This window comes from Phyllostomus discolor, chromosome 1 (assembly GCF_004126475.2).
Source record: "Phyllostomus discolor isolate MPI-MPIP mPhyDis1 chromosome 1, mPhyDis1.pri.v3, whole genome shotgun sequence".
NCBI classification, from domain to species: Eukaryota; Metazoa; Chordata; class Mammalia; order Chiroptera; family Phyllostomidae; genus Phyllostomus; species Phyllostomus discolor.
In genome coordinates, this window is record NC_040903.2 from 53,051,656 (window position 1) to 53,079,158 (window position 27,503).

Genomic DNA, 27,503 nt, shown 5'->3' on the forward strand with positions numbered 1-27,503 from the left:
TAACATTAGCCAGTTAAAAACTTATTAATAAGCCCCTTAATTTATTTTTCCCTTTCTTGCTAGACTGTGTGTTGTGGGAACACAGGGAGGTATAACATGTTCCTGCCTTCAAGGTACTGTAAATAAGTTAGAGGCATAATCAAGTACTAATTTATAGCTCTCGTGTATAGCATTTACCACATGCCAAGTATGGGGCCAAGTGGCTTACGGGAATTGTTTCATTCTTAACAGCCCCGTGAGATGTAGGTACTATTATTTTAAAGTTGAGAAGTTGAGCCAAGACGTTTTTTAAAAGTTGGCAAGTCACAAAGCTGGTAAGTCAGTCAGCAGGCAGAGCTCAGACCTGTTTACCTCCTGTTTTTGCCTTTTAACACCTAGTGATGCTGCTGCTGTGATAGAATCTGTGTGGAGATCTGAGTGCCCTTTCCCTTTGTTTCAAGACACCAAAGCTCAGAACCTGTGGGAATTTCACCCACTTGGGAGTCACCACCTAAAAAGTAGGTGTGCATGAGGTCAGACCCCGCCACTGTGTGTGGGGTCAGTACAGTGACAGTAACATGTGCTGACCAGGGAGCTGGGATGGAGCCAGCCCTCAGGGTCTCCAGAGTTCCTTCCAACACAAGCCTTTGTGTATGCAGTGTTCTGTCCTTTTGTCTGCCTCTTAGAATTTTCTCTTGTGAAAATACTAAATGTGCCCCTTTTTTTGTTAAAATTTACATAAGAAAATGAAACAGGAATGATAGTAGGTATTTTGTTGTTGCCCTTGTAAATTCAACTTAGTAAACATTCACCAAACACCTAGTATACACCCAGCAGACATCACCACACCATCCCATGGACCACGGTCCCCATCTTTGACGTCTGTAGACCCTCATGTTAGAAATCTGATTACTTCTTTCTTTCCTCCACTGTCCATTCATTGTCTATGATAAGAGCAAAAACTTCAGTTAATTGCAAAGACTCAATTGGGTTAACACTTTCACCAAAATTCAGGATTCAGCTGTGATTTGTGAATCAGAAATTTTTCAGGTTTTCACTTTCGCACTTGATTTGCCTTGGATGAGGCATTTATGTCCTAGTTAGAACTATTCTTGTGCCAGAAGTGCATAGTGTCTTGAGGAAAACCCTCCCCCTGTACAAGGAATAATTGTGAAGGCATTTCTAGTTCTACCTGTTCATCCTGTAATTGCCTTCCGGGAGATGAGCACCGTGGAAACCTGAAATTAGAACACAATGAAATGCCATCATAGGAAAAGTTCGAATAGCTAATGTGTCATTTTTGTGCTAAACCAGAAGCCATCTTATTATACTGGATTCCAGTCTTGGCCAGCAGTCACAGGTGACAGAATTTTAGGGTGGGATCAGGGTAGGATAAATAATTTCTGCAAATGAGGCAGACACCATTGTCTGGGAACCGCTCTGCTAAAGCATCAGAAGCAGTAAGAATCTGCTTCTTCTGGTGGTGTTGCAGTGACTCTGAGATTATGTCTGTCTGTCTGTCTATCATCTATCTATCTATCTATCTATCTATCTATCTATCTATCTATCATCCATCTAAGGAGCCCCTTGTCTGGGTTCTTATGAGTCTTTCCCAATATCCTAGAAAACAGAAACAAATACTGTGCAATGTGTCCTCTGGCCCTTTACACAGAAGTTTGAATTGTGCCTGCACATGGGATGTGAGAATTCATGGACACCTTTTCTTCCCCCTAGGACCAGGATGGCACATTTCCCCTTTCACTTCCCTCACATCTCATCTCATATAAAATACCTAAGTGTTTCATCACTTACCCTCTTCACTTTTTCCTCTTTATCTTTGATAAGAGAGCTGTAGAACAATTATCTTCCTTGTTTCAAGTGCTTTGTAAATGTTTTCTCTCAAATCTGAGTATTTCCTCAAAACCAGAATGACTCTTGGTGGCTCATAGGAATTTATTATCAGATTAACTTTTTTATTCTATTAATATGTGGGTTGATTTTTATAAAACTGAGTCAATGAGTGATAAAACTCCGTAGTCATTGATAATTGTTTTTAATATTGCCTTTATTTTGAATCCTGTTAACTTCTTAAATACAATGGTAATGATTATCTTTTTTCTTTGCCCTCTTAACTTCACACAGATTAGATTTTATATTTTTATATTGTATTATAGAATAGCTTTAAAGTTTTCTATGTATTAAATTTAGCCAATATCCATTTTTAAAGAGAATATATTTTTACATATTTAAACATGTATTTTGTTTTGTACAGAGTTGATATAGGGTACATTACTGCTTTAATAAGCAGGTTGTTTTCTCTACCTTAAAGTCTGGATTTTGAGTGAGTATAAAGGTTTGTTAGGGTAGGAACTGAGTGTACATCTTACTGAAATCCTGAATGATGTGCATGGTAAATATCACTATTCTCTCAAAAGAAATGAAGCCAGATCTGTGCAAAAACATGAAAAGCAAGCAGAATGAGGTGGGAGTTGACTAAGAAAAGGAGCTCTTGCTGAGATTTGTTAAGCCCCGGTGTTAAGTGATGGCAGTGAGCTAGAGGGGGTGCTTTAAGCAGACATGAAAAGTTATTTAAATACTTAAGAAGTCATCTTAGTAAAGGATCATATGACCTGTTGATGAGAACACAATTGAAACCATGAAACTTATTTCCAAATTTCAGTAAGCTTCAAATCATAAAAATACAGAATTTCCAAAGCGACCTGAGCTCAGTCAATTATTCCATCCCCCTGGAGTCTCATGTAAGCTAAATAACTTGCTTTTAGGAACAGGCTGGTTCTCTCAGCCTGATACACATAAGCCTGTTTGACACTATGCTTTCCCTAATTTAGTTTTCTTTGTGTTTAACAATAGATGCTGTCTGTGCCCCAGGTATGTTGTTAGGCTACGCTTAGATTATGACATGAAATATTCCAGTGTTTATGAATAAAAGAATTCATCATTTACATTTAAAATATTTTTAAAGTACTCTTAACTTATGAAATGTGTTCATTAATCAGTCTGTGATAAATTATCCTTGATTTCTGACTTCCTTATTTTGCTTTATAACATAGTAATTTTACTCACTGATTTTTGAAGAAAACTCTATGATTTGCAACAAAAAATATTTATATCATTATAACATGTAGTTATATGTTAGTTGATTCTCTTATAAATTATTTTAATGAAATGGTATAGTATCTATTTTTGTTCTCTAAGTGCACTTATAACAATATTATGGTGAATAAAATCTGGCGCAACTTTGAGGAGTTTTTATTTTTGTTTTGGGGGGAGTATTTTTTTTTAGTTCTTATTACTAAAAATTATTTTTTGTATTTACAGCTGGTTTTAGAAGAAGTTTTCGTCTTAGTAGAAAAGATAAGAAAACAAACAAATCCATGTATGAGTGCAAGAAGAGTGACCAATATGACACAGCTGATGTACCCACATACGAGGAGGTGACCCCCTATCGGCGACAAACGAATGAGAAGTACAGACTTGTTGTCTTGGTTGGTAAGTGTTTGCTTTTGTGTGTAATTCTGATGAAATAAGTGAGATAGTAAGAATTTCACTTTAGATACATGTATATATGAAGTCCCTTTTCTGGATTCTTATGAGTCTTTCCCTGTATGCTTAAAGTTTTTGAGCTAAAAAATCCCATCCATAGTTTACACAGATCGCACACCCCTTCAGGGCCTGAAGCTGGGTATTCCCACTCCTGACCCGGCCTCCCTGGGCCAGGTCAGCAGGCCTGTTGGCTCTGCTTTGTCTTACTGCACACTCTCCAGGCATGGCCCCTCATGGTGTTATACACACCATTACTGTTCTACTTTCCCTCTCTTTAAAATCCACCCACCATTCCTAAAGTATCCCAGGCTGATTTTCCTTATCTTTCTCCCTCTCTAGTCTGTTCAACTGTCGAGCAACCCAACCCACCTAGGGTGATCCTCCCAGCCACCGAGGAAAGGCTCGGGGCTTGACCTTCATCTCTGCTGTGTCTTCAGATTTCAGAGGCTGCCTCTTGGGAGGCTTTTGATGGCACAGACAGTGTCATGCCAGTGCTCAAGGACACGCCCTCCCCTTCCCATGGTCACCAGCCTCTACTCCACGGCTTCTCAGACTTTCCTGTTAGCACAGTGTCCAATCCCTCACAAGCTGCCAGATGCCCAGGTTCATTTGGGAGCGCCTTTTGCTCTTCAGCTACTGCTGTGGGTTACAATGCAGATGCAGTGAGGTGCCTGTGCACCTCGGTAGCCTTGCCGCTCTGTTGAAATGGGTTCAGCTGTCATTACCTTCTTTTGTTGGTTATTAACTGGCTGCAATTAATTTTTATATCACACTTTTCATATCACTCTTGTTTTGTACTCCTGTTACTGTGTTTAAATGATTGTTTTTAAGCCTTTTGTCTTAATTTGCTGTTTCAGGATTTGTTCAGTGATACTTAATATTTGGTTTGTCTGTTATGATCAACTTATTTATTATTATTGCCAGCTTTTATTCTAAAATGCTTACAAGAAAAATGACTATTTGAAACTCTATAGCCCCCAATACTTTATTTCCCTATCTTGAAGCAATTGCTGGTATAATGTAATTTTTAATGTTTTAATTCTACCCTTACTGTTGCTGTGGCTTTTTGTGGAGTGAAAGGGACAGTGTCCTTCAATAGTGTTTCCAGTTTTTCGCTGCCTTTGGTGTGGTCACTACTCAGAAAACCTTTCAGCTTGTCCGGGTGGCCCATCTGTAGTATTGGAAGTTTATTTTCTGGAGCGTCCCTGTCTTTTATATCCTGCAAGGTGGGGTGAGGGAGACATAAGAAACGGGCTTCTGGGGCAAGACAGGCTGTGTGCCAACCTGGCCTGCTATGCAGTAGCCATGTGACACCTGACATTACAGACTTTTCCCTGTCCTCTGTGTCTTCAACTGAAAAATGAGGACAAAAGAGCATCTGCTTTCTAGGTTTGTCTGAGGGTTAAATGAAATACTATTTGCAAATACTTACGCCTATTTCTGGCCCCTCAGTTAGGTTTTAATAAGAAGCAGCTATTTTGAATGACCTAAAAATACAAGGTGATATGAATCTGCACCTGCTGATTTTGAACCTCAGTATTCACAACACTTATAAGTTAAATTACATTATTTAGCAGTTTATTGTCTCAAAAGGGAATCAAGCAGTGGATTTGAAGTTTGGGAATTCTGGATTGTTTTTGAATTAACTGTTTATTTTCATTATCATAAAAATCATATACTTGGGAAAGAGTTCCTTGGCCTTTGCGACAGATCTGGGATGGTGGAAAGAGCAGGATAAGCACCATGGCCCTCCTCAAGCCTAATGTGTTTCTCTCAGTGTTTTTAAAGCCAATGGGAATAAAGTGTGCCTTAAAACTATTAGATAAATGTTGTTAAGAAGGTACATAGTTTTTTTTCTCTGTTATTCTTACCACTGTATTGCATGATTTTTATTCTTGGACTTAACATTCAAAAAAATAAAATTGACCAAGTTGTTAACATGGCAAGAATATTACAGGGGAAGGCTTTGAGCTTCATCACAAGTACTTCATTTTCGAAGCCACATTTCAGCCACTAAAATATCTCAGTGACAGTTTGTGTTACAGTTCTTTCTGCATTTAAAAGTATTTTCCAAAAAACATGTTCAGACCAAATGTCAGGCATTTAGTGTATTTTTCTATGTAAGTTTTATCTTTGGTGAAACCTGACTTTTAGAAAGTAAAGTAATAAGGCCAGTAGCATGTGTTCAGGGGAGGGAGTAGGGAGAAAGCTTTAGTGTTAAAAAAACTATAAAACACTTTATAGCTGAAGCCAATAGAAAAGCAAACTTTCATCTTGTATATATTCATCTTTGGTTACAAGGCATCAGAGAAAACTAATAATAAACCTTTCTATACATTTCATGTTTCTAGCTTGAGCAGTAAGTGCTGTTCTGTCCTCCTTCATGCTGAATCTTATATGCTGTGTAAAGACTGCTTTGTGAGGTGGTTTGAATAGACATTTATAAGACTCATCATTTTCCATAAAACAAGGGCAGAACAAAAAGGTCTCCCTCATAAAGCAGAGAGAAAAGTAACTCAAAATTAAACGTTAATATGTTTAGAATTCTCATAGCTTTTATTTTATTTTTAATCAACATATTTGCTTTAATAAGTATATACAAAATCTTTTTTAAACTATGTTTTATTGATTATGATATATAGTTGTCCCATTTTTTCCTTCCCTTTATTCCCCACTGCCCTGTTCTCCCCACCCTCCGCCCCCACATTTCACCTCCTTAGTTCATGTCCATGGGTTGTACATATAAGTTCTTTGGCTTTTCCATTTCCTATACTATTCTTAACTTCCCTCTGTCTATTTTGTACCTATCATTTATGCTTTTTAATCCCTAAACCTTTTCCCCCTCCCCCTTCCCAGCCGATAACCTTCTAAATGATCTCCATACCTATGATTATCTTCCTGTTAATGGTTGTTTGCTTAGTTTGTTTGTCTGGTTTTAGATTCAGTTGTTGATTATTGCAAATTTGTTGCCTTTTTAATGTTTATAATTTTGATCTTCTTTTTCTTAAATAAGTCCCTTTAGTATTTCATGTAATAATAGCTTGGTGATGATGAACTCCTTTAGATTTACTTTGTCTGGGAAGCACTTTATCTGCCCTCCCATTCTAAATGATAATTTTGCTAGATAGAGTAATCTAGGTTGTAGGTCCTTGCTTTTCATCACTTAGAATACTTGCCAGTCCCTTCTTCCCTACATGTTTCTTTTGAGAAATCAGCTGACAGTCTTATGGGAACTCCTTTGTAGGTAATTCTCTGCTTTTCTCTTGCTGCTTTTAAGATTCTCTCTTCATCTTTAAACTTTGGCATTTTAATTATAATATGTCTTGGTGTGGTCCTCTTTGGGTCCAACTTGTTTGGGATTTTCTGTGCTTCCTGGATTTGTATGTTTATTTCCTTTGCCAAATTAGGGAAGTTTTCTTTCATTATTTTTTCAGATAAGTTTTCCATTTTGTGCTCTTGCTCTTCTCCTTCTGCTACCCCTATAATTTGGATGTTGGCATGTTTGGGGCTGTTTCCAGAGTTTTATTTTATTAACCTCATTTCCTTGATTTCTTGTTTCTTCTTTCTGTTCTGGTTGAAATGTTTGTTTCTTCCTAATGTTCCAAATCATTGATTTGAATCCCAGCTTCCTTCCCTTTACTGTTGGTTCCCTGTAGATTTTTTTTATTTCACTTAGTGTAACCTTCATTTCTTCCTGCACATTGTTGCCATATACAGTGAGTTCTCTGAGCATCCTGATCACCAGTGATTTGAACTCTGTGTCTGATAGGTTGTCTATCTCCCTTTCATTCAGTTCTTTTTCTGGGGCTTTGTTCTGTTTCATTTAGGCCATATTTCTTTGTATCCTCAATTTGGCAGCCTCCCTGTGTTTGTTTCTGTATATTAGGTACAGCTGCTTTAACGCCCTGTAAATTTGTGGGGTAATTGCCATGATGGGGCAACCTGCTTCACTGATTTGTGGCTCTGTGTGTTGGGGGCAGGGTTTGGAGAGGGGACTGTGCTGCTGCCTGGCTTCTGGGTGCTTGCCTGGCACTCATCCCATTTCCAGTCATTTCACCCACTCCCCATGTGTGACTGGTGCCCTTCCAGCTTTTGCCCAATATCTGGGATATTGAATCCCAGAGTGGGTGGGTTTACATATGTTTTAAGATCATGTAGGCCCTCTAAGTGGAGTTTCTTGAATATCTTGCAGTTTCTCCCGCCACCCCACTTTCCACTGGTTTTTACAGCCAGAAGTTATGGACACTTATCTTCCCAGTGCTGGAACCCTGGGCTGTGCAGTCTGGCCTGAGGCTGGGATCACTTGGTCCAAGGTATCCCTCCCGATTATTATACACCACACCTGAATGTGAGACCACCTGTTCCCATTCTACCACCACCACTGGCTCTCTGCACAATACCACATTTCCTTTCCTCTCTGCCCCATTTCCACATCTCCACCCCTCTTAACTGGACAGATGAATGTGGATTCTTTAAATCCCTGGTTGTCAGACTTCCATACAGTTTGATTTTCTTACAATTCTGGGTGTTTTTTGTTTTGAGATTTAGTTGTAATTCTTTTTGTGGTTGCATGAGGAAGCAAAGCTTGTCTACCTATGCCTCCATCTTAACCAGAAGTCCTGAGCTGATTTTTGTGGAGTACTACTGTGGCAGGCACAGTCCTAAGCAGGTGGGTTTGTCGATGAACAACACAAACATTCTCGTCTGTGGTACTTGCATTCTCATGGGAGAAGATAACATATTCATAAAATTAGTAATAAATAATAATGTTAACTGTATAGTTATTTGACTGTGATAAATGCTGTAGAAGCAATTTAAAGCCAAGAAGTTCCAGAGGAATCAGGAATTTGTGATTTTTGAATCTGAAGATCATGGTACCTCATTGAAAAGGTCGAATTTTTGAACAGACTCTAAAGTACAGAAGTTATCCATGCCCTCTTCTACTTAGCTAAGGAAGACAGGGGTGGTTTTATTCTGACCTTTTAATTTTATTATACTTTTGTCATAGTCTTGAGATAGAGATGAGAGCGTACTTAGTTTATATAAATTGGTATAAATAGCTACTTTGGAAAAATGGTGCTCTTTCCACAAGATTTCCACTCTAATTTTCTTTTCTTTCTTTTTCTTCTCCTTTTTTTTTGACATTAGCATTTAAGTGATGCTTCACTAATAGCTTTTTTCTTTTCAACAGAGGAAAGATAATCTGAACCTCTATCAGGGCTTGTTGCTAAGTTGCCACATTTTCTATATGGTTTGGTTCCAAGGAAACTTTAAATATAGTTTTATAAACAGATTTGTCACTCTCCAACCCAAAATCCAGCCACCAGTTGATGTGATCATTACAAGACTGTGAGTCAGATATAATAGCATGGTTGTTTTTATTTTATGTCTAGAGCAACAAAAATAGTGCTGCAATATGATACGTAGACATTTACAACACGTGTCTGATCTCTCTTGCAGTAAATCAAATGAGTAAGTGTGTTTTTCAGGTAACAAAAGCAGTTAGAATATTTATTGCAGGCTCCAGTAATTCTGATATTTTTCTCTGGATGGTAAGAGTAACAAGTCTGGCCAAATCCATAAAAATGTCTGGGGGAAAATGTGGAAGACTTCTCATGTTAAGCAGCACAGGTATACTGGAGGTGAACACACAGTAGAGCTGCAGCCATGTCAGTAGCTTTCCATGTAATAAGCCATTTAATGTTTGTGCCATCATGGACAAAGATCACTAGCAAAAGCTAATAGTACTTGGTCAAAACAATAGATTTTGTTCCAATATATAAATTTTTAAATCCTCGTTCAAGGATATATTTATTGATGAGAGAGAGAGACAGAGAGAGAGACAGAGAGAGAGACATCTATCAGTTGCCTTCTGTACATGACCCAACTGGGGATCAAACCCGCAACATTTTGGTGCATGGAACTATGCTCCAACCAGCTGAGCCATCCAGCCAGGGCCTAATATATAATTTAATGTTAGATATAAATCCTAATAAGAATGGATTTTATTAATCCATTATGACTGTTACATGGATATCTAGTGTGTTACAACTAATTTGGCCTATTTGTACCTACCTGTGTCTCTTTCTCAGAATTTTCTTTCCTAACATATTATTAGCACTACAATCTTTAGTATGATGATTGTTTTTCTCCAGTGTAAGGTATCACCCTTCTATATTTACATTATTAAATTCAACTTGATGCTCATCAATCTTAAGAAAAACTACAGATAAGTTCCATGCTGAACATTTACAAATAAAAATTACTTTATGCTCATTCTTTGTAGACTACATGAGAGTACCTAAAAAAAAAAATATGCACCAGCCCTGGCTGGTTTGGCTCAGTGGATTGAGTGCCAGCTTGTGAACCAAAGGGTCACTGGTTCAATTCCCAGTCAGGGCACATGCCTGGGTTGTAGGTCAGGTCCCTAGAAAGGGGTGTGTGTGTGAGAGGCAACCACAGACTGATATTTCTCTCCTTGTCTTTGTCCTTCTTTCCCCTCACTCTAAAACGAAATAAAATCCTAAAAAAACAATTAAAAATATATACCACAGTTCATTGATTTCATTAAAATTACTTTCATAATAGTAATATATTTTTGTTATAGTACATGACTATTCACTGAGGATCTGCACTTAGCACACAAATAAGTAGAGGGTTGAAGCATCAAAGTACAATGCTAGAGAGTATGGCCATAAACTTTTTAAATTTAAAAATGTCATGCTGGTATTTTAAAGCAGTGTATGTCTAAATGCACTTATATAAATGAAGGCTATGAATTTACATATGGATTTTTAAATTTTTTCTCCTTTAGGTAAAAATGAGGGCATTATTTTTACAGTTAATGTGAATATTTTCTTAAGTGTAAACTTTTAAGTAGAAACTTAGCATCATTTTATTGACACTCTAAGTGGACTGTATTTCTTTGGCTGAAGCCAATGGCCTTTACATAAAATCACATACAACACAGTTTCCTACTTTCAGGAAGGAGTTACTAATTAAATGCACAAAGTAATTAAAAATAGCCCTGGCCGGGTAGCTCAGCTGGTTAGAGGATTGTCCTGATAGCCAAGATTGTGAGTTCCATCCCCTGTCAGGGCACATACAAGAAGCAACCAATGAATGCATAAATAAGTAGAACAACAAATTTGTCCCTCTCCCCACCACACCTCTGTCCCTCCTTCTTACCTCCCTTTACTCCTCTCTTTCTCTATAGAATCAATCAAAAACTTTTAGAAAAGTAAAATAGTATGCCTTTCTAATGATCTTAATTATCCAATTGACACATTTTTTTGCAAGAACTTCAACTAATGGGGATTAATACACATAGCTTTATTCTTCCCAGAATTTGTACACAAAATGATTTTGTAAATTCATATGAAAAATTTAAAAATGTAATAAATACTTACATGTCAGGTTTGAATAGAAACATTCTTTTATTTTCAAAGCTAGTAAGCATATCAACTTCAGTTCACTGCCTGAATTCCAAATTAATGATCTACAAAATAATTTTTCTAATGCTTTTTGACTTTTACTTACATCATTGCAAGTAAATCACAGTTGTATTTGCTTTTCCTTAGACCCGAATCAGGAATTCTGATAGATGTGCCCAATGCATGTTGCCAGGCCTGGTATGCACATCAACTTCATGCGGTTGGGTTTAGACTTCTCAGAGGTTCTGCACAGAATGAGTTCTGCGATCCCCAAATTGGACTTCTGCTGCGTTTTGTAGCCAGAAACTTTTCCTATTCCACAAGTAGAGATAGTCGTAACTACCTAAAGTGTGGGACAGCTTGGAACAGGGTGAAAAACTCTGTAAAGTTACGGATTAGCCATTAACAGACAATGGAGCAACTAGCTACCCAAGTTCATGTTTTATTGGCATTCTTTTAATAAGATAATAGGTAGAATGGAAAAAATGTAGACTTTAGAGTCAGACAGGCAGGTTTTGAATACCAGTTAAATTGCACTCCAGATGTGTGACCTTAGAAAAATTGCTTAACCTTTGATTGTCTTAGTTTTCTCATCTGTAAAATGAGGATAATACCTCTTTTGCAGGGATGTTCTGAGGATTAGTAATGGTGCAGGTAACCATGTGACATGCCTGCCATTTAACTACATGGCATATGACCACATTGTGTCATCATCATCATCATTCCAGAGCCCGCTGTCTGCAATTTAAATCTGTGCTAGATAGTCTTTCTTTGTCTTTATCATTAACAAGCACAATTGAAAACTATAGAATAACTTATTTATATATGTATGTATATATAATTGTATATGTATATATGTATGTATATATAAAGTATTTCAACAGTTGTGGTAGAAATTTATTTATTGAAGGGGGAATGAGTCTGTCCCAATACAGAGGCATATGCACGAACCTAGCTCAGTTCACACTTAAATTAACTACGGTGTAAACAGATTCTGTATTCTCAGTACAAACCAGTCAGCTGGAAATGTGAACTTATGCCTAAGCATAGGTAGAGACAGGACAGTGATATAGATCTAAGCTGTGGTCTTCATGTCAAGATCTGAGGAGAGAAACTCTAGAACTTCTCCAATGTAAATGGCTGGATTGAGCCAGGGGCCTGTCAGGAAAAATGCTGTTTGTAGGCCTCCTGGGCAATTTCGTAGTAAAAGTGATTGAAATTGTGTCCCTGTTATAACTTTATTGTGATGATACTCCCACCTTTGAAGATGATGACCTCAAGTTGAATCTAGGGGAAATTTTTCAAATAAAGTCATTTCTGCCTTGGCTGGGTGGCTTATTTGATTGGAACATCACCCCATACACCAAAAGGCTGTGGATTTAATTCCTGGTCAGGGCACATACCTCTTTGGTCAGGGCTCTTACAGAAGGCAACCAATCAATGTTTTTCTCTCATATGAATGTTTCTTTCTCTCTCTTTTTCTCTCTCTCTTTCCCACTCTCTCTCTCTCTCTCTGTCTGTCTCCACACTCCCCCTCTTGCATTCCTTTCTCTCTAAATGAATAAACATCTTTGGGTGAGGATAAAAATAATAATAATAACAACAATAAAATCATCTGTCCCTGAACATTCTTGGCATACTCCATGAGTGTACAGTGAAGTGGGCAAGCTACAAAGAGTTAGATTATGTAAGGGCTAAAATTGACTATACTCAGAATTTAAGGGCATCACATTAGAGACAGCATACCTTTCCCTAGTAATTCAAACATACTTAGCTTTTCCTCCAGAGTTAAAATAAATCATTGGGGTTTTTTGGCATGTGAAGTAAAAGAAAGAAAAGAAAAAAGCTAGACTCTCACTCAGCAAAGTGTCTCACACTCTGAGAAGGACTCCAGACCTGGACCTGCTGAAGGGAATAGTAAATTCACATCACTCCCTTTAGTCCCGGGTGTTGTGTGTGTGTATGAGCGCATGTGTATATAGCCGGGGGTGGGGTGGGGTGGGGATGGCAGGCAAAGACCCACTATTTAAATTTTGGTGTTTGGTTTGCTTTTGTCGTTTTCTTTGAGCATGTATAATTGAGTTTGTATCATCTTTAGAGAAAGTGCAGCTCCAGTGTAAGACTCTTTGTTTTTCTTGTTTGTTTTGTATTTATTTTAAAGAGTAAGTTTTAGCACTTAAATAATTTTTGTACCTTCAGAGCGTATAAAATATATAAGCCCTAGATGGTGTCTGGCATTTTGTAGACAGTCACTAAATACTTACCACTTTCCTCCTGTCCTTTGGAGATCTTGTCTCTGCTCAGTCTCAAGTTTTGCCTTGACATGACTATATTCCCAAGGGCACCCTAGTCCTGACTTCTCTGTTACATTGCAGTCCTTCTCTGAGTTTAGGTAGATAGATTGCCTTCCCTTACACTCACTGTTCCAGTGCTGGATTCATCACCCTCCCCTCTACCTCTTTCTATCTTAAGATCAAGAGAGCTATGTTCAAGTTTGAGATCTACCAACTTCTCTTAGTGACCTTGAGCACGTTACCTAACCATTGTATCCAGGCTTCAAGGCAGACAAATGCTTTTTACCATTACCTCTCTCTCCTTTGGTTCATTTAAGAAATGGTTTTACCTGCATAATAGTATAATTCTCTAGTATAATTTAAATAAATAAAACTAACCAATGAGTACCTACGGTTCACTGGCTAGGGAAACAACTGGTGAACAAGTAGATGACACCTCTGTTTGTATGGAGCTCATGTCTGTTAGAGGATAACTGTGAAGTGGATGCACAGGAAACACATGAACTTGGTATCTAACCCAAATTTAACCCTTAAGGGACGATTCCCTCAAGTGTCTAAGCTGAATCTTTTTAAAAAAAATATTTATTTACTTTTAGAGAAAGGGGAAGGGAGATAGAGAGGGAGAGAAACATGAGTGTGTGGTTGCCTCTCTCACACCCCCAACTGGGGACTTGACCTGCAACCCAGGCCTGTGCCCTGACTGGAAATCGAACCAGTGACCTTTTGGTTCACAGGCTGGTACTCAATGTACTGCGCCACACCAGCCAGGGCTCTAAGCTGAATCTTAAACAAAAATTAGCACGTGGAGAGAGAACAGAGTGTTCTTGCAAAAGCAAGGAGCCTGTGATAAGTATCCCAGATACTTGTGCAGATCAACACACAAGGGAACCTGCTATGCTTCAGGAAGCGGCAGAAATCTTGTGTAGGTGGAGTGTGCAATGTCAAGGAAGGAGTGGCAAGAGTGAAGAATAGAAATATAAATGTAGCTCAAAACTTACAATCTATATAAAGCTCTCAGAGAATTCATATTTGATTCTGCACACAGTGGACGGAGAGACACTGGTGAGAAATGATGGAGGCTTGAGCCAGGATGCTGGAAACAGCAGTGAGCTGGAGCTGGAGCAGAACATAGGGGTTAAGGGACTTTGGGGGTTTTTTGTTGTTGTTCTTTTTGTTTTAAGGTTTAAGTGTCCAAGGAAAGGAGCTAGAAATGAGAGAGGTAAAGATTCAAGAAGAGATCTAAGAGTAAAAGGCTTGAGAATGTGTGACTGGACAGAAGGATGAAGAATGGTCTAGATGGGCCTACCTGCATTAAGTTGTAGAAAGGACTTGGAAGAAATTGAACTTGTTGGCTTCTATGTTCTCTGAGGTGGTGATGATAATACTTAAAATTTCATTCATTAAGCAGATGTTTAGAGCTTACTTACATAATGGAGACCATAAATGACATAAAGTGATCCTGCCCTCACACCACCTCTTTCCTGAGGGAGAGACAGGCCTTTAAACAGTGTATTATCCAGTTGTTGAATTAGGATTTTTAAGTATTATGAGGGAGATGTACAGGATGCTCTGATAACATGCACTTGAGAAACGTGAGCAACAGGGTCAGGAGAGACTTTTTTTGAGGAAAAGCCATTTGAGCAGAGCTCAGAAGGGCATGCCAGAATTACCTGGGGCTTCAGGGAAAAGGGAAAGCAGCCAGAGCATAAGCTTTGGGCAGGAGGACAAGGCCGGCATCAGATCACGCAGAGCCTTGTAAACCATGTAAAGATTTTCGTATTTTTTGGAACAGCCACTGGAAACTACATTTTCAAGAATGTTAACAGGGGAGTGACAGGATCAGAAGAGCTCCTTGAAAAAGCCTCTCTGACTGCTGGGTGATGATGGAGTAGCGTGGCCTCTGAGTAGATGTGGGGTGGCCCCCAGGAGGCTGTTCCAGGAGAGCAGGCAAATATGGTGGCGTCTTGGACCCGTGTGACAGTGTTGGCCATGCAGAATCATACATCTGAAGGGCCTTTAGCGGGTAAAGTTGATAGCCTTTGGCAATTGTTTGATCATAAGGTGCAGAAGAGAAAAGTAACAAGGAGGCTCCCAGAGTGTAATTAGAGAGGAGAATGGAGGGTTGACATCACCAATATGTGATGTAGGAAATGTAATTGATAAGGAAAACAGAGTAATTGCTGGAGACCCTGAAGGTCTTGGTTTATATGTGGTGAGCCTGAATGTATGGCATCATGGCACCAGGCTCGAATGGGTTTCTGTACTCAGTAGTCCAGGTGTAGCTGTGGAGAGAGGCCATTGGATTGAGTTTAGACTGGAGGTTTCCTTGGCAAGTGTGATATAAGGACAATGTGTAAGAGATATGAGGATATTAGCAAAAGAGTAGCAAATATGATGGTCTGTGGAAGTGAAAACATGAAAGGCTGATAGATAAAAAGGAAAAAATGAAAGTACAGAGGTCCTTATGATCATAGGTATAGCAGGAATAAGTGAGAGATCTAAAAGGATTGGAGATTGAAGTCATATTGGGAAGCTTGAATTTAACACTTTAGTAATAAAATAGCTCCTAGTGATGGTAGAGTCAGGGTTTGCTCTGTAAGTGTTCAGAGTCAACTAGAGAAGGATCACTAGAGATCAGGGATCAGGGGAATAAGAAGCTAGTTTTTGAAAGGGTGTTCACATGGGTGTTGAGGTGATCCAAATGGTGACAGGAGTGAGGTGCTGAGAATGACAAGAGCCAGGTGCTGAAGTCTTAGAGCAGTGTTTCTGCATAGGGGCAGTCCTGCCCACCAGGGATCAATAAGGACATTTGTGAGGATTTTTTTTTAAGTTAAAATGGCTGAGGGGGCCAGGGATGTAGATTTGACATTTCTACAGAAGAAAAATCTGACCTGCATCACACACCACTTCCAACTGTTGTACAAGACTTCCAGGGACTGAATCAGTGGCTCAGCTTATGGTGGGGTTGGAAAATAAAAGGGCTGCCTTCTGTGACACTGAAGCACTGTCCCGTTCCATGGGGAGGAGTTACTGTTACACTGAACTTAAATGTCAAGTGCAGGTCATTTGCAAAAATGTGATTTTCTTCACTATGATAGTCTTGACATGTTACCCCTTTCTCAATTCAGGCTGTTTCCTTAGTGGTATTCCACTAAGTCTCATCTGGTTTCTATCCAATTGCTAGTCCCTATTCTAATATTCACCTGTGTCGTTGGGCTCTCATTTTCCTGTACTTTCTTTTTCTAAATAATTTTTTATTTTTCTGTTACACTTGGCATAAAATGTTTTATTAGTTTCAGGTATATAACATAGCGACTATAGACATTTATAAAACTTACGAAGTAATCACCCTGATGAATCTAGTACCCGTCTGACACCATACATAGTTATTACAATATTGTTGACTATAGTCCTCATGCTGTACTTTACATCTCCATGACTGTTTTGATACCTGCCAATTTGTACTTCCTAATCCCTTCCCCTTTTAACCCATCTCCCCCCCCCCATCTGGCAGTCATCAAAATGGACTCTGTTATCTATGAGTTTGTTTCTGTTCTGTTTGTTCATTTATTTTGTTTTTACATATTCCACATATAAGTGAAATTCAGTGGTATTTGTCTTTCTCTGTCTGACTTATTTTATTAGCATAATACCCTCTAGATCCACCCATGTATTGCAGATGGCAAGACTTCATTCTTTTTTAATGGCTGAGTCATATTCCATTGTATATATGCACTATTTCATCATTATCTGGTCATCTATTAATGGACCAGATAATACTTTCATATCTTGGCTATTTTAAATAATGCTGCAATAAACATATGGATGTATACATCTTTGATTTAGTGTTTCGTGTTTCTTCAGGTAAATACCCAGAAATGGAATTGCTGGGTCCTTGTTTGCTTATCGTTATAACCTTTGTTTAAAAGTCTATTTTGTCTGTAAATATTGATACCTCAGCTTTTTTTGTTTGTTTCCATTTTTATGAAATATTTTCCACCCCTTTACTTTCAGTCTGAATGTGTCTGTCAATCTGACATGAGTCTCTTGTAGGTAGCATATGTAGGGTCTTACTTTATGACCCATTCGGCCACCCAGTGTTTTTCATTTGGAGCATATAGTCCATTTACATTTAAAGTAATTTTTGATAGATATATAGTTATTGCCATTTTATTATTCACATTTTTATCTCTTTTTATCTTCTTAAAGAAGTCCTTTTAACATTTTTTGTAATACTGGTTTGGTGGTAATGAACTCCTATTGCTTTTTTTTTGTCTGGGAAGCTCTTTATCTGTACTTCAATTCTAAATGACAGCTTTGCTGGGTAATAGTAGTTTTGGTTGTAGGTCCTTGCTTTTCACCCCTTCTAGCCTGCAAAATGTCTGTTGAGAAAGCAGCTGACAGTCTTATTAACTCCCTTGTAGGTAATTAACTGCTTTCTCTTGCTGCTTTTAAGATTTTCTTTTTGTTTTTAACCTTTGCCATTTTAATTTTGATGTGTCTTCGTGTGGGCCTCTTTGGGTCCATCTTGTTTGGGACTCGCTGCACTTCCTGGAATTGTATGTTTATTTCTTTTACCAGGTTAGGGGAATTTTCTGTCATTTTTTTTCAAATAGGTTTTCAGTTTCTCTCTCTCTCTCTTCTCCTTCCGGTACCCCTGTGATGCAAATGTTGGTGTGTGTGAAGTTGTCCCAGAGACCCCTTAAACTAACCTCATTTTTCTGGATTCTTTTTCTTTTTTCTTTCATGATTGGGTGTTTTCTGCTACCTAGTCTCCCAAATTGCTCATTCAATCCTCTCTTTCATCTACTCTACTACTGATTCCTTGTAATATATATTTTATATCAATTATTCTTCATTTTTTCATTTCTGGCTGTTTCTTTTTTATTTTTTCTACCTGTACTTTCTTGTTTTCTATTTCTTTGTTGAAGTTCTCACTGCAACCATTGAGCATATTTGTTACCAGTGTTTTGAACTATGAATTTAGTAGATTTCTTGTCTTCATTTTGTTTACTTCTTTTTCTGGAGTTTTGTTCTGTTCTTTCTTCACTTGGGACATGTTTCTTTTTCTCCTCACCTTGGCTGCCTCCTTGATTTTTCCCCCTGTGTATTAGGTAGAGCTGCTATGTCTCCCAGTCTTGTAGAGTGGCCTTATGTAACAGGTGTCCTATAGGGCCTATTGGCACAGTGTTCTGGTCACAAGTAATGCAGGTCTATCTGTTGTCTGGGTTATGTGTGCCCTCCTGTTGTAACTGAGCCTTGATTGCTATTGGTACATCAATGGGAGGGATTGATTCTGAGGACGATTGGTTATGAGGAGGGTGGTGACTTAGTGGAGGAGCTATTGTGCAGGGGCTGACCCTATGGAGCAGGATTCACTTTAACAAGGCTCAGGGGCCTGCTGAGTCTTCCCTTCAGGTGAGTTGTTTGTGGAGCTGGTTGGGTCATGTTCTACTGTGGTCTGAAGCTAGCTACCAGGTGTGTTGGGGCTTCTTGGGAGAAGCTCTGGTGCAGGCCAAAGTTGTTTCTGCCTGTGCCCTACCCAGAGCCACTTGATATGAACTACAAAAGTGATCTGCAGATGGTTGCCACTTTTGCTGGGCTTGGAGGTGCCTGGGAGAGGCAAAGCTGAATACTAGAATGGCTGCCTCAGTGCCAAGTTTGGGACTCATTAGCAAGAGATATGGGGCATGCCAAGATTAGATGCTACTTATTTGGGGTTGTGAACCTTTGAATGGTTTTAGGGAAGTCTGCATCATGAGCCAAGATAGGCCATTTGTATGGAAAAGCCACTGGAAATGCCTTGGGTGGGTCTGAAAGTTGAGTGGAAAATCACCAGGGTAGGGTAAACGCCATTAGCTAAGTGGATGGAGACTCAGATATGATGCTGTACCAACACCCCCCCCACCCCCCGTAGCTTTGTGGTGGAATGGCTCAGCAAAGGAAAAATGGCCTCTGCTGGTACTTCTGTCTGGGAGAAAGCCGCCCCTCTAGCCCTTTACTGAAGCCAGACCTTTCAGTTCCTCCCTCTATGTGTCTGGTGCCTTTGGAGCTACTATCCCAGTACTGGAGCTCAGAACAAGTGAGTCTGAATAAGTCCATATGTAGGCCCTTTAAGAGGAATATCTGGTATTCCAGCAGTCCTCTGACTCTCAGCCACAGTCCCCACTGGTTTTCAAGCCAGAAGTTATAGAGACTTCTTTTTCCAATATTAGAACCCTGGGCTGGGGAGCTACAACCCCAGTGTGGGGCTGGGACCTTGGACCCTCAGGAAGGACCTTGGCAACTGAGATACCCCTCCCAATTTTCAACTGCCAACGTGGGTGTGGACTAGCCCATTCCATGTCTCTGCCCCTTCTACCAGTCTCAATGTGGCTTCTTCTGTATATCCTTAGTTATAGGACTTCTGCCCAGCTAGCCTTCAGAAGGTTCTCAGTGATGTCTGTTCTATAATTTAGTTGTAATTTTGCTGTGGCCATGGGCGGAGGTGAATACAGTGTTTACCTGTACCACCATCTTGACAGAACCCTTTTCTGTACTTTTTTGTGCAGAATGGCTCCTAATCTTTTTATTACTCTTGAATCCATACTTATTTAAGATGCAAACATCTGACTTCAATAGATTTTCTACCCTAGTTGTACCTGAGCATTTACATACTGAAATAGAGATTGTGTTTTTCATCATAAATCACTTTTTAATCATTTGTCTGTTACATTTAGGGCCTTATGTTAATTTGAAGGGAGGAATTATATGTACTGGTAAATTATATTAGCTACAAAGCCCATTTAGGACACAAACAGAATATTGCAGAGTATCAACTATGAAAAGGTAGACTTGAGAAGCTCTGTCTTAGAGAAGAAGCAGAGGAAGTTGCCAGAGAATTGGTACTTGACAACAGCTGGTGGAAAGATTGGAAAGATGACAGTTGTAGTGGGTAGCCAGCAGGGGCAAGTCTTTGATATAGGTTGAGGGGCCTAGAAATAGTGTTGGGAGGAAGGCACAGTCCCTAACTCCAGCCTCTTTGTTACTGCTCACGACTTTCCGTCCACCCAGAACACCCATCTTACTCTTCTCTGTCCACCTACATGTTCTTCATTAGGATGAAACCTTTCCTTTTTAAAGTTGGCAAGAGGAAGAAGGCAAGAGCATAAACACTTTAATACCTGGATTCTATGCTATGCACTACCCATAAGTTTTCATTTATTCCTCCCCAAAAGGGAACATAATTACTTTTACTTATTTCATTATTACTTTTAGAATTAGAATGAAGTGTGATCAAGCTCAAAGACTTTAACTTGTCTAGTGTCTTAGTCTGTTAACAGCTTCTGTAAAAAAATACCACAGATTTATTTCTCAATTCTGGAGATTAGGGCGCCAGCATAGAGGGTGACCCTCTTCCATGTCACAAATGTCTCATTGTGTCATCATGGCTGAAAGAGCTCTGTGAGATCTCTTCTATAAGAGCACTAATCCCATTCATCAGGGCTCCACCCTCATGACCTAATCACATCCTAAAAGCCCAAACTTTAGCACCATCACATTGGGCATTAGGATTGCAGCATGTAAATTTGGGGGCTGACACTCACAGATAATAACATCCAGTATCATCACCAGGTGAGTAAGTAATGAAGGTCAGAATCCAACTCAGGGCAGGCTGGTTCTGCAGCTTGTATTCTGCCCAAAGCATGGCACTGTCATTAAATAGACCCTCAGGGCAGAGTTGTGAGAAGCTGGCCATTTACTATATGTCTTGCTCCCTATAAATGTTTAGTATATATATATATATATATATACACACACATATGCATTGATTGATTTAAATATGTAAAGTCTATGCAAGTTTTCAAATGGTTAAGGACCAACTGAAAATACAGAGTGTGGGAGAAGATCTTAACAAATGTAAATGCGGCTAATGGTTTGCAAATTTAAAATGCATCTTTAGATTTGCATATGAAATAAAATTAAAATTCAAAGATTTTATTTAATTAGACCTAAAAACATTTAAAATTGAAATGATCACTATCCAAATGGTGGATAGTGATTTTAAAATTTCCATTTTTTTTTAGGTTGAACAAATGTTTTAGGCTCTACTGGATACCATTACTGGTAATGTACTCAGATACTCTTGAGTATGTTTATTTAAAACATAAATATTTCTATTCTTCTTAATATAAAGGTGGGAATTCAAGTTTTAAATTAACAACAACAAAACAACTAGCTTGTTCTTATGTACAACTCAACTAGAGATAATCTCTATTTGGGACGCATGTGAAATTGGATGCATGTTCTATGTCCTGTGGATTTCTGCCAATTACAGAAATGCTTATATGGTATTTTGTTGAGTAATGAACTTATATTATTCTGTTTTCCAGGTCCTGTAGGTGTAGGTTTGAATGAACTGAAACGAAAGCTGCTGATGAGTGACACGCAGCACTATGGTGTGACAGTGCCCCGTAAGTTCTGTCCTGTTCACTGCTGCTAGGACTGCTCTAGTGACTGCTCTGTGCATGCGTGGCATGCGTGGCACCAAGCACTCTTCTAAGCATTCCCCATCTGAACTCCCAGCAGCCTGTGAAGTGGGTATTTCTATTATCTACATTCGACACAGAAGGAAACTGAGGCACCAGATAACAGTTGAGGGGTTTGCCCCAGATTTACACAGATCATTGGCCTGAATATTTATTGATTATAGCTTTCTTACTCTCAATTTTTATGGTGAATTTTAATACACATAAGACATTAACTTGTTATTTACAAATTTTCTTGTAAATAGAAGTCTAATATTTCTTAAAATAAGTGCTAATGTTTTCCAGAGTTTTTCCCCAGCATTAAGATTAGAAAGCCCAAACTGCACAGAGCTGGAGGAGGCTTCATATAAATCTTCATAATTTCTTTTTATATGTAGTAATTGGCAGATAGTGTTAAATGGGCCTTTCATAGCCATATAATCCAAATATGGTAGACTTCTTTTCAGTACATAGAATTAAATCTATTTTTATGAAAGTGGTTTTCACAGACGTTCTTGCAAATAAAATGTGATTCTGGAAGCATTTTGATCTTCAGAATAAATGCCATTTGACTACTTAATATGTTGATGTTAGAAAGTCATCTAAAAGACTAAATTGAAATGTTGGCTTTTTTCAAGTGGTTTTAGTACTATTTTTTTTTAAGTCATTTGTATATAGCCCTTAGCAATGTTCTCTAGTTCTGGAAGAGTCCAACTTTATTTTAAAATTATAGTATTCTGTTACCTCGTTATTCCTTGTTACTACATTTTTCCAAATTATTGTTTGTAATCATTTTCAGCCATAAGTTATAGGACTGACAGTTTCCATCAACAGAGATGAAAGTTAAGGAAAATGTGGAAATGTGGAATTAAACAGTTTCTTTCTTTTAACTTTAATTATTCACTTCTCTTACAAAACTGAGTTGCAATATACTGGTAATTAGAAAATTTTACAAAACATGCCCTTAGTTAAGCTTACAGGTAAGCAATGACACAAGAGGATGGAAAACCAGATTACAAAGGAAAATAATAACTTTATATTAATTTTTACTATGTATTCATCTCTTTTATTGATCTTAATTTATTTGTGCTCCCAATGACAGTAAAGCTAGGTGATATCTCCATTTTACAGAGAAAAAAATGAGGTAGAAAGGGTACTTTGACTTACTCAGATTTCCGTAGGTGTGTGTTGCACTTGAGTTTGAAAACAGGTTTTTTGAAACCACTTTTCATGTTCTGCCTCCTATATAACACTATGCAGCCTTTTCAAACTACAGATTCTCTTTCTTTTAGCCCAGTTAGTAGGAAAAACTCCTTTTGAAGATTAGAAATATCAGGAAGTCTGCCTATCAAACATAACCCTCTCTGATATTTTTGGTGTTACTCAACCACATAGGGCGCAAAACACTTTGGCCTCAATTTATCCAACTATTAAAACAATATTTGCCTGTAAAGTTGTTACAGAACTTGACAACATCCAGAAAGATTCTGGGGCTGGGACCCCAAAGTCCAAAAAAATCCCAAAGGATGGATTTTCCACTCTGATTTACTTTTAAATAGTTAATGCCAAAAGGTCCTCCACTAGCAGTGTTTTGCCTGATAAGAATCTTTTGGGGGTCCTAATAAAAAATTTCAAGGCCTTTCCAAAGAGATTCTCCTTCAGGAGATCTGACAGATTGTCTGAAAATCTGTATTTACAGGAGGCATCCCAGGTGCTTCATAATATCAGACATGTTTGGGAAACACAGCCCTACCACTAACTCAGGATAATTTAATTAATTAAATGATAGTATATTTTAACAACAAATTTTAAATTTTAATTTTTTTTGTTTTGGGGTTTTTTTTTAATTTTTAAAGATTTTATTTATTTTTAGAGAGGGAAGGGAAGGAGATAGAGAGAGAGAGAGACATCGATGTGCAGTTGCTGGGGGGGTCACAGCCTGCAACCCAGGCATGTACCCTGACTGGGAATTGAACCTGTGACACTTTGGTTCTCAGCCCACACTCAATCCACTGAGCTATGCCAGCCAGGGCTAAATTTTAGATTGTTTTGCCCTATAAAATACTTTAGATAGAGTCTTGATTATTTGGAGAAAACTTATTATTTTGGTTATTCCACCAGTATTCTGTTTGATGTTTAACTCTATAATTCCCCTTTCCAGAACATGTACTACCATATTTTACCATGTGTAATGTGCACCTTTTTCCCCATATTTTTGAGGGAAAAATAAAGATGCGCATTATACATGTGTATAATGATGACATACCATAGGTATAGTAATCCCCACAAACACGTGGGTGTGCATTACACACGGCAAAATGTGGTGGCTACCCAACAGAATGGGTAAACTTGAAAATTTGTGGAGCAATGGAACTCACACACATTGTTAGTGGGAGTGTAAATTGATTCAACCACTTTGGAAAACTAAGGGCCCTGTCTATTTACTAAAGCTGAGCAAAAATATACCTTGTGACCCAGTGATTCCATTCCTAGTACATATCCAACAGAAGTACACATGACCTTTACTTGGATACTCTGAGAAACACTATTAATTAAAGCTCAAAAGTGGAAATTACCCAAATGCCCACAGTAGTGGATTGGTAAGTAAGTGGATGGTGTATTCACACCATGGGATACTGTAGTGCAGAGAGAATGAACAGTCTATAACTATACACAGTAATATGTATGAGTCCCACCAGCATTATGCTGAGTAAAAGAAAACAGACACAAACAGAATATGCAGAATGGTTCCATTTTACTGTATAAAAACAAGAAAAGCAATGCTTCTATGTGCTGTTAGAAGTCTTGAGGGGGTGGACGGGAAGGGTGATCCTGGAGTTCTGGCATCCATGCGCCTTGTTAGAGTGCTGGTTACTTGGGCGTGTTTGAGCTGTGAAAATTCGTTAGGCTTGCACGTGAACTTTTCGATTGTAGTTCAGGTTCTTAAATGTTAAATAGAAATACTTGGCAGTTTAGGCAATTAGTTTGCTGATGTTGATTTGTGGTCTTGACATACTCCACGGTTATGGAAGATGAACGCCTTCCTCTGCTGGAGGAAGCTGAGTGACAGTCATACAGGACGTCTCTGTGCCATTTGTGCAATTTCTTATGAATCTGTAATTATTTAAATTTCAAAAAACAACTATTTAAAAGGATGCTAAATTAGGTATTCCTTTTGGGCAAAATGACTGAACAAATTATAGGATCTTTTAAGATTGTCCATAAAGCCATATTGAACATTCACAGTGGCTTTTAAAGAAAGTGATGGCCAAGCTCCTGCTTGCTTTTCTGTGGGAAATGTCATCCTTGATAAGCTGCATCAATATTGTTTTAAGGCTAGAGGTTATCATCAACAAATCTACATAACCATTAACGTAGCTAGTCTTTCAAGAGAAAATTAAAGCATTGTAGTAGATATCAAATACTTTATGGATTTTAATGTCTTGATAGTTTGGATTTGAGCACTCTGTCAGGAACACATATTCACCACTTTCTGTGGTTTCACTGGAAGGTGTATATCACTCAGGTGTTTTCAAGGGTTTCAAAGTACTCATGTTCTAGAGAACACTTCTTTGTCTATAGGATACATCAGTTGAGATTTCTAAAAAATACATATATTGTAAACTAGGGTACCAGTTTAAAAAATACTTTTTCTTAGCTCACAGTGGTAATTATTCTGGGGTTTTGCTGGGCCCAGGGAAAGAGTGTGGAGTTGGTCTCATTTGTAGAATGTTTATCTTTAACTGTAAATGAGGCAGGTACGCAGACAGTGAGCTGTGGTGAGGTGGTGGCCTGCACTGTGGTTCCTATGCCCATCTTGCTCTTTGAATTCCCTTCTCACAAGAATTTTGAGATCTCTTTTGCAGGATCCCTCACTGTTGATGGGTTTGTGAGTTCCTTTGATCCTCATTGCAATTAGATACTGAAATTCTTCATCAGTGAAATTACATCCAACCTGGATAATTTGGGTTGATTGCGATAAGCAAACAATTTTGTTGTAGAGATGTTATCTTTTAAATGTATTAGGTAGTGTTATAAATGTCTTCCTCACTTGATATGGTTCTAAGTGTTTTTAACCCTCCCAGGGAGCCCTGTGATCCAGGGCTGTGGTCATGAAACTGTGTGTTCCAGATTTTCAGAGTGTGCTGCCATTAAAATGGAATAAAGGCAACCTTTTCTCTGTTCATGAGAAACAAATTAATGCCATAAAATTCTCAGTTTTTATTTTCAACAATATGTTTTTCTCAAGCCTGCTACTTGCTAAATGAACACCAGCAAACAACAAAAAAATGAACTAATATATGAATATTCACCCTAAAATCCAAATCAGGGCATCATACTAATTTTAATAGCTTTCTTATTCTTGGATGCACATTATGTTATGCACAGTAAATAGAGTCTTTTTCAGCTGTGAAATTCATTTGTAGCTTTTATGATAGAATTAAATTTATTAGTGCTTCATGCCATTCCTGCACAGGTTGTGACATTCCATAAAGAATAGTGCGGCCCTGGTGCTCCATTAGCAGAAGTATGAAAAACTGCTTCAGGAGATGTGACCGTTGTATAGAAATATGCTTGCTAACTTAACAAGGAAATTTAAAACTTTTGGATATAATTTAAATTAATTGGGTTTCATAAATCAATTACTTTTTGTACTAGGTCATTTTTTACCACTTCCAAAATTTTCCTTTTATACATTATTAAGACAGAATTTTAAAAAAATAAACGGCATGCACAGTATTTAAAATATATAATTAGCCCTGGCCAGGTGGTTCAGCTGGTTGGAGCATTGTTCCATACACCAGCAGGTTCGATCCCCGGTTGTGGCACATATGAGAGGCAACTGATTGATGTTTCTCTCTCACATTAATGTCTCTCTCTCTTTCCCTTCCTCTCTTTCTAAAAATCAATAAACACACTATTGGGTGAGGATTAAAATAAAATACAATTAGATCAGTTTTAACATATATACACATGTGAAATCTTCACTACAATGAATATAATGGACATTTCTACCCTCTCAAAAATTGTCCTGGTGCCCTTTGTAATCCATCCTTTGTTCCCAGGCAACCACTAATGTAATTCTGTTACTATTAATCTGTCACAGATTAGTTTGAATTTTCTAGCATTTTATATGAGTAGAATTATATAATATGTTACCAATTTTTTGCCTGGTTTATTTTACTGAGCATCAGTTAGAGATTCATCCATGTTGCTTTATACATCAGTAATTCATCCCTTTTCATTGCTGAGTAGTATTCCATTGTAAGGAAATGCCACAATTTGTTTATCCATGCATTCAACTGTTGATGGATACTTGGAATTTTTCTCCCATTTTGGCTATTGCAAATAAACCTATTATGACATTCATGCTCAAGTTTTTTGATTGACATGTGTTTTTGTTTTTCTTGAGTAAATAAGTAGGAGTAAAATACCTGGGTCATATGGTAGGTACATGCCTAATTTTTTAAACTAATAAACCTGCTTCCAACACAGTTATCCCATTTTACGACTCTCCTGGCAGTGTATATAAGGTTCAATTGCTTCATATCCTTGTCAACACTTGGTAAAGTCAGTCTTTAAATTTTTGTCAGTGTAACAGGTATGTGGTAGTATCATTGTACTTAAATTTACTTTTAATGCCTAGTGATATTGAGCATAATTTTGTGGACTGTGCCATTTAAATATCTTCTTTGGTGAAGTGTCTATTCAAATCTTTTGCCCAT

General features: G+C 38.1%; 1 protein-coding gene across 3 annotated transcripts in view; it reads left to right on the forward strand.

Moving 5' to 3' along the window:
• Nucleotides 1-27,503, forward strand: part of MPP7 (membrane palmitoylated protein 7) — a 246,052-nt gene that overhangs the window by 198,698 nt on the left and 19,851 nt on the right. For all 3 annotated transcript variants that reach the window (XM_028507783.2, XM_036022593.1, XM_028507784.2), the window contains 2 exons: nt 3,319-3,489; nt 21,643-21,723. In XM_028507783.2, coding sequence (XP_028363584.1) covers nt 3,319-3,489; nt 21,643-21,723 — 252 coding nt within the window. The remainder of the gene's footprint in view (nt 1-3,318; nt 3,490-21,642; nt 21,724-27,503) is intronic.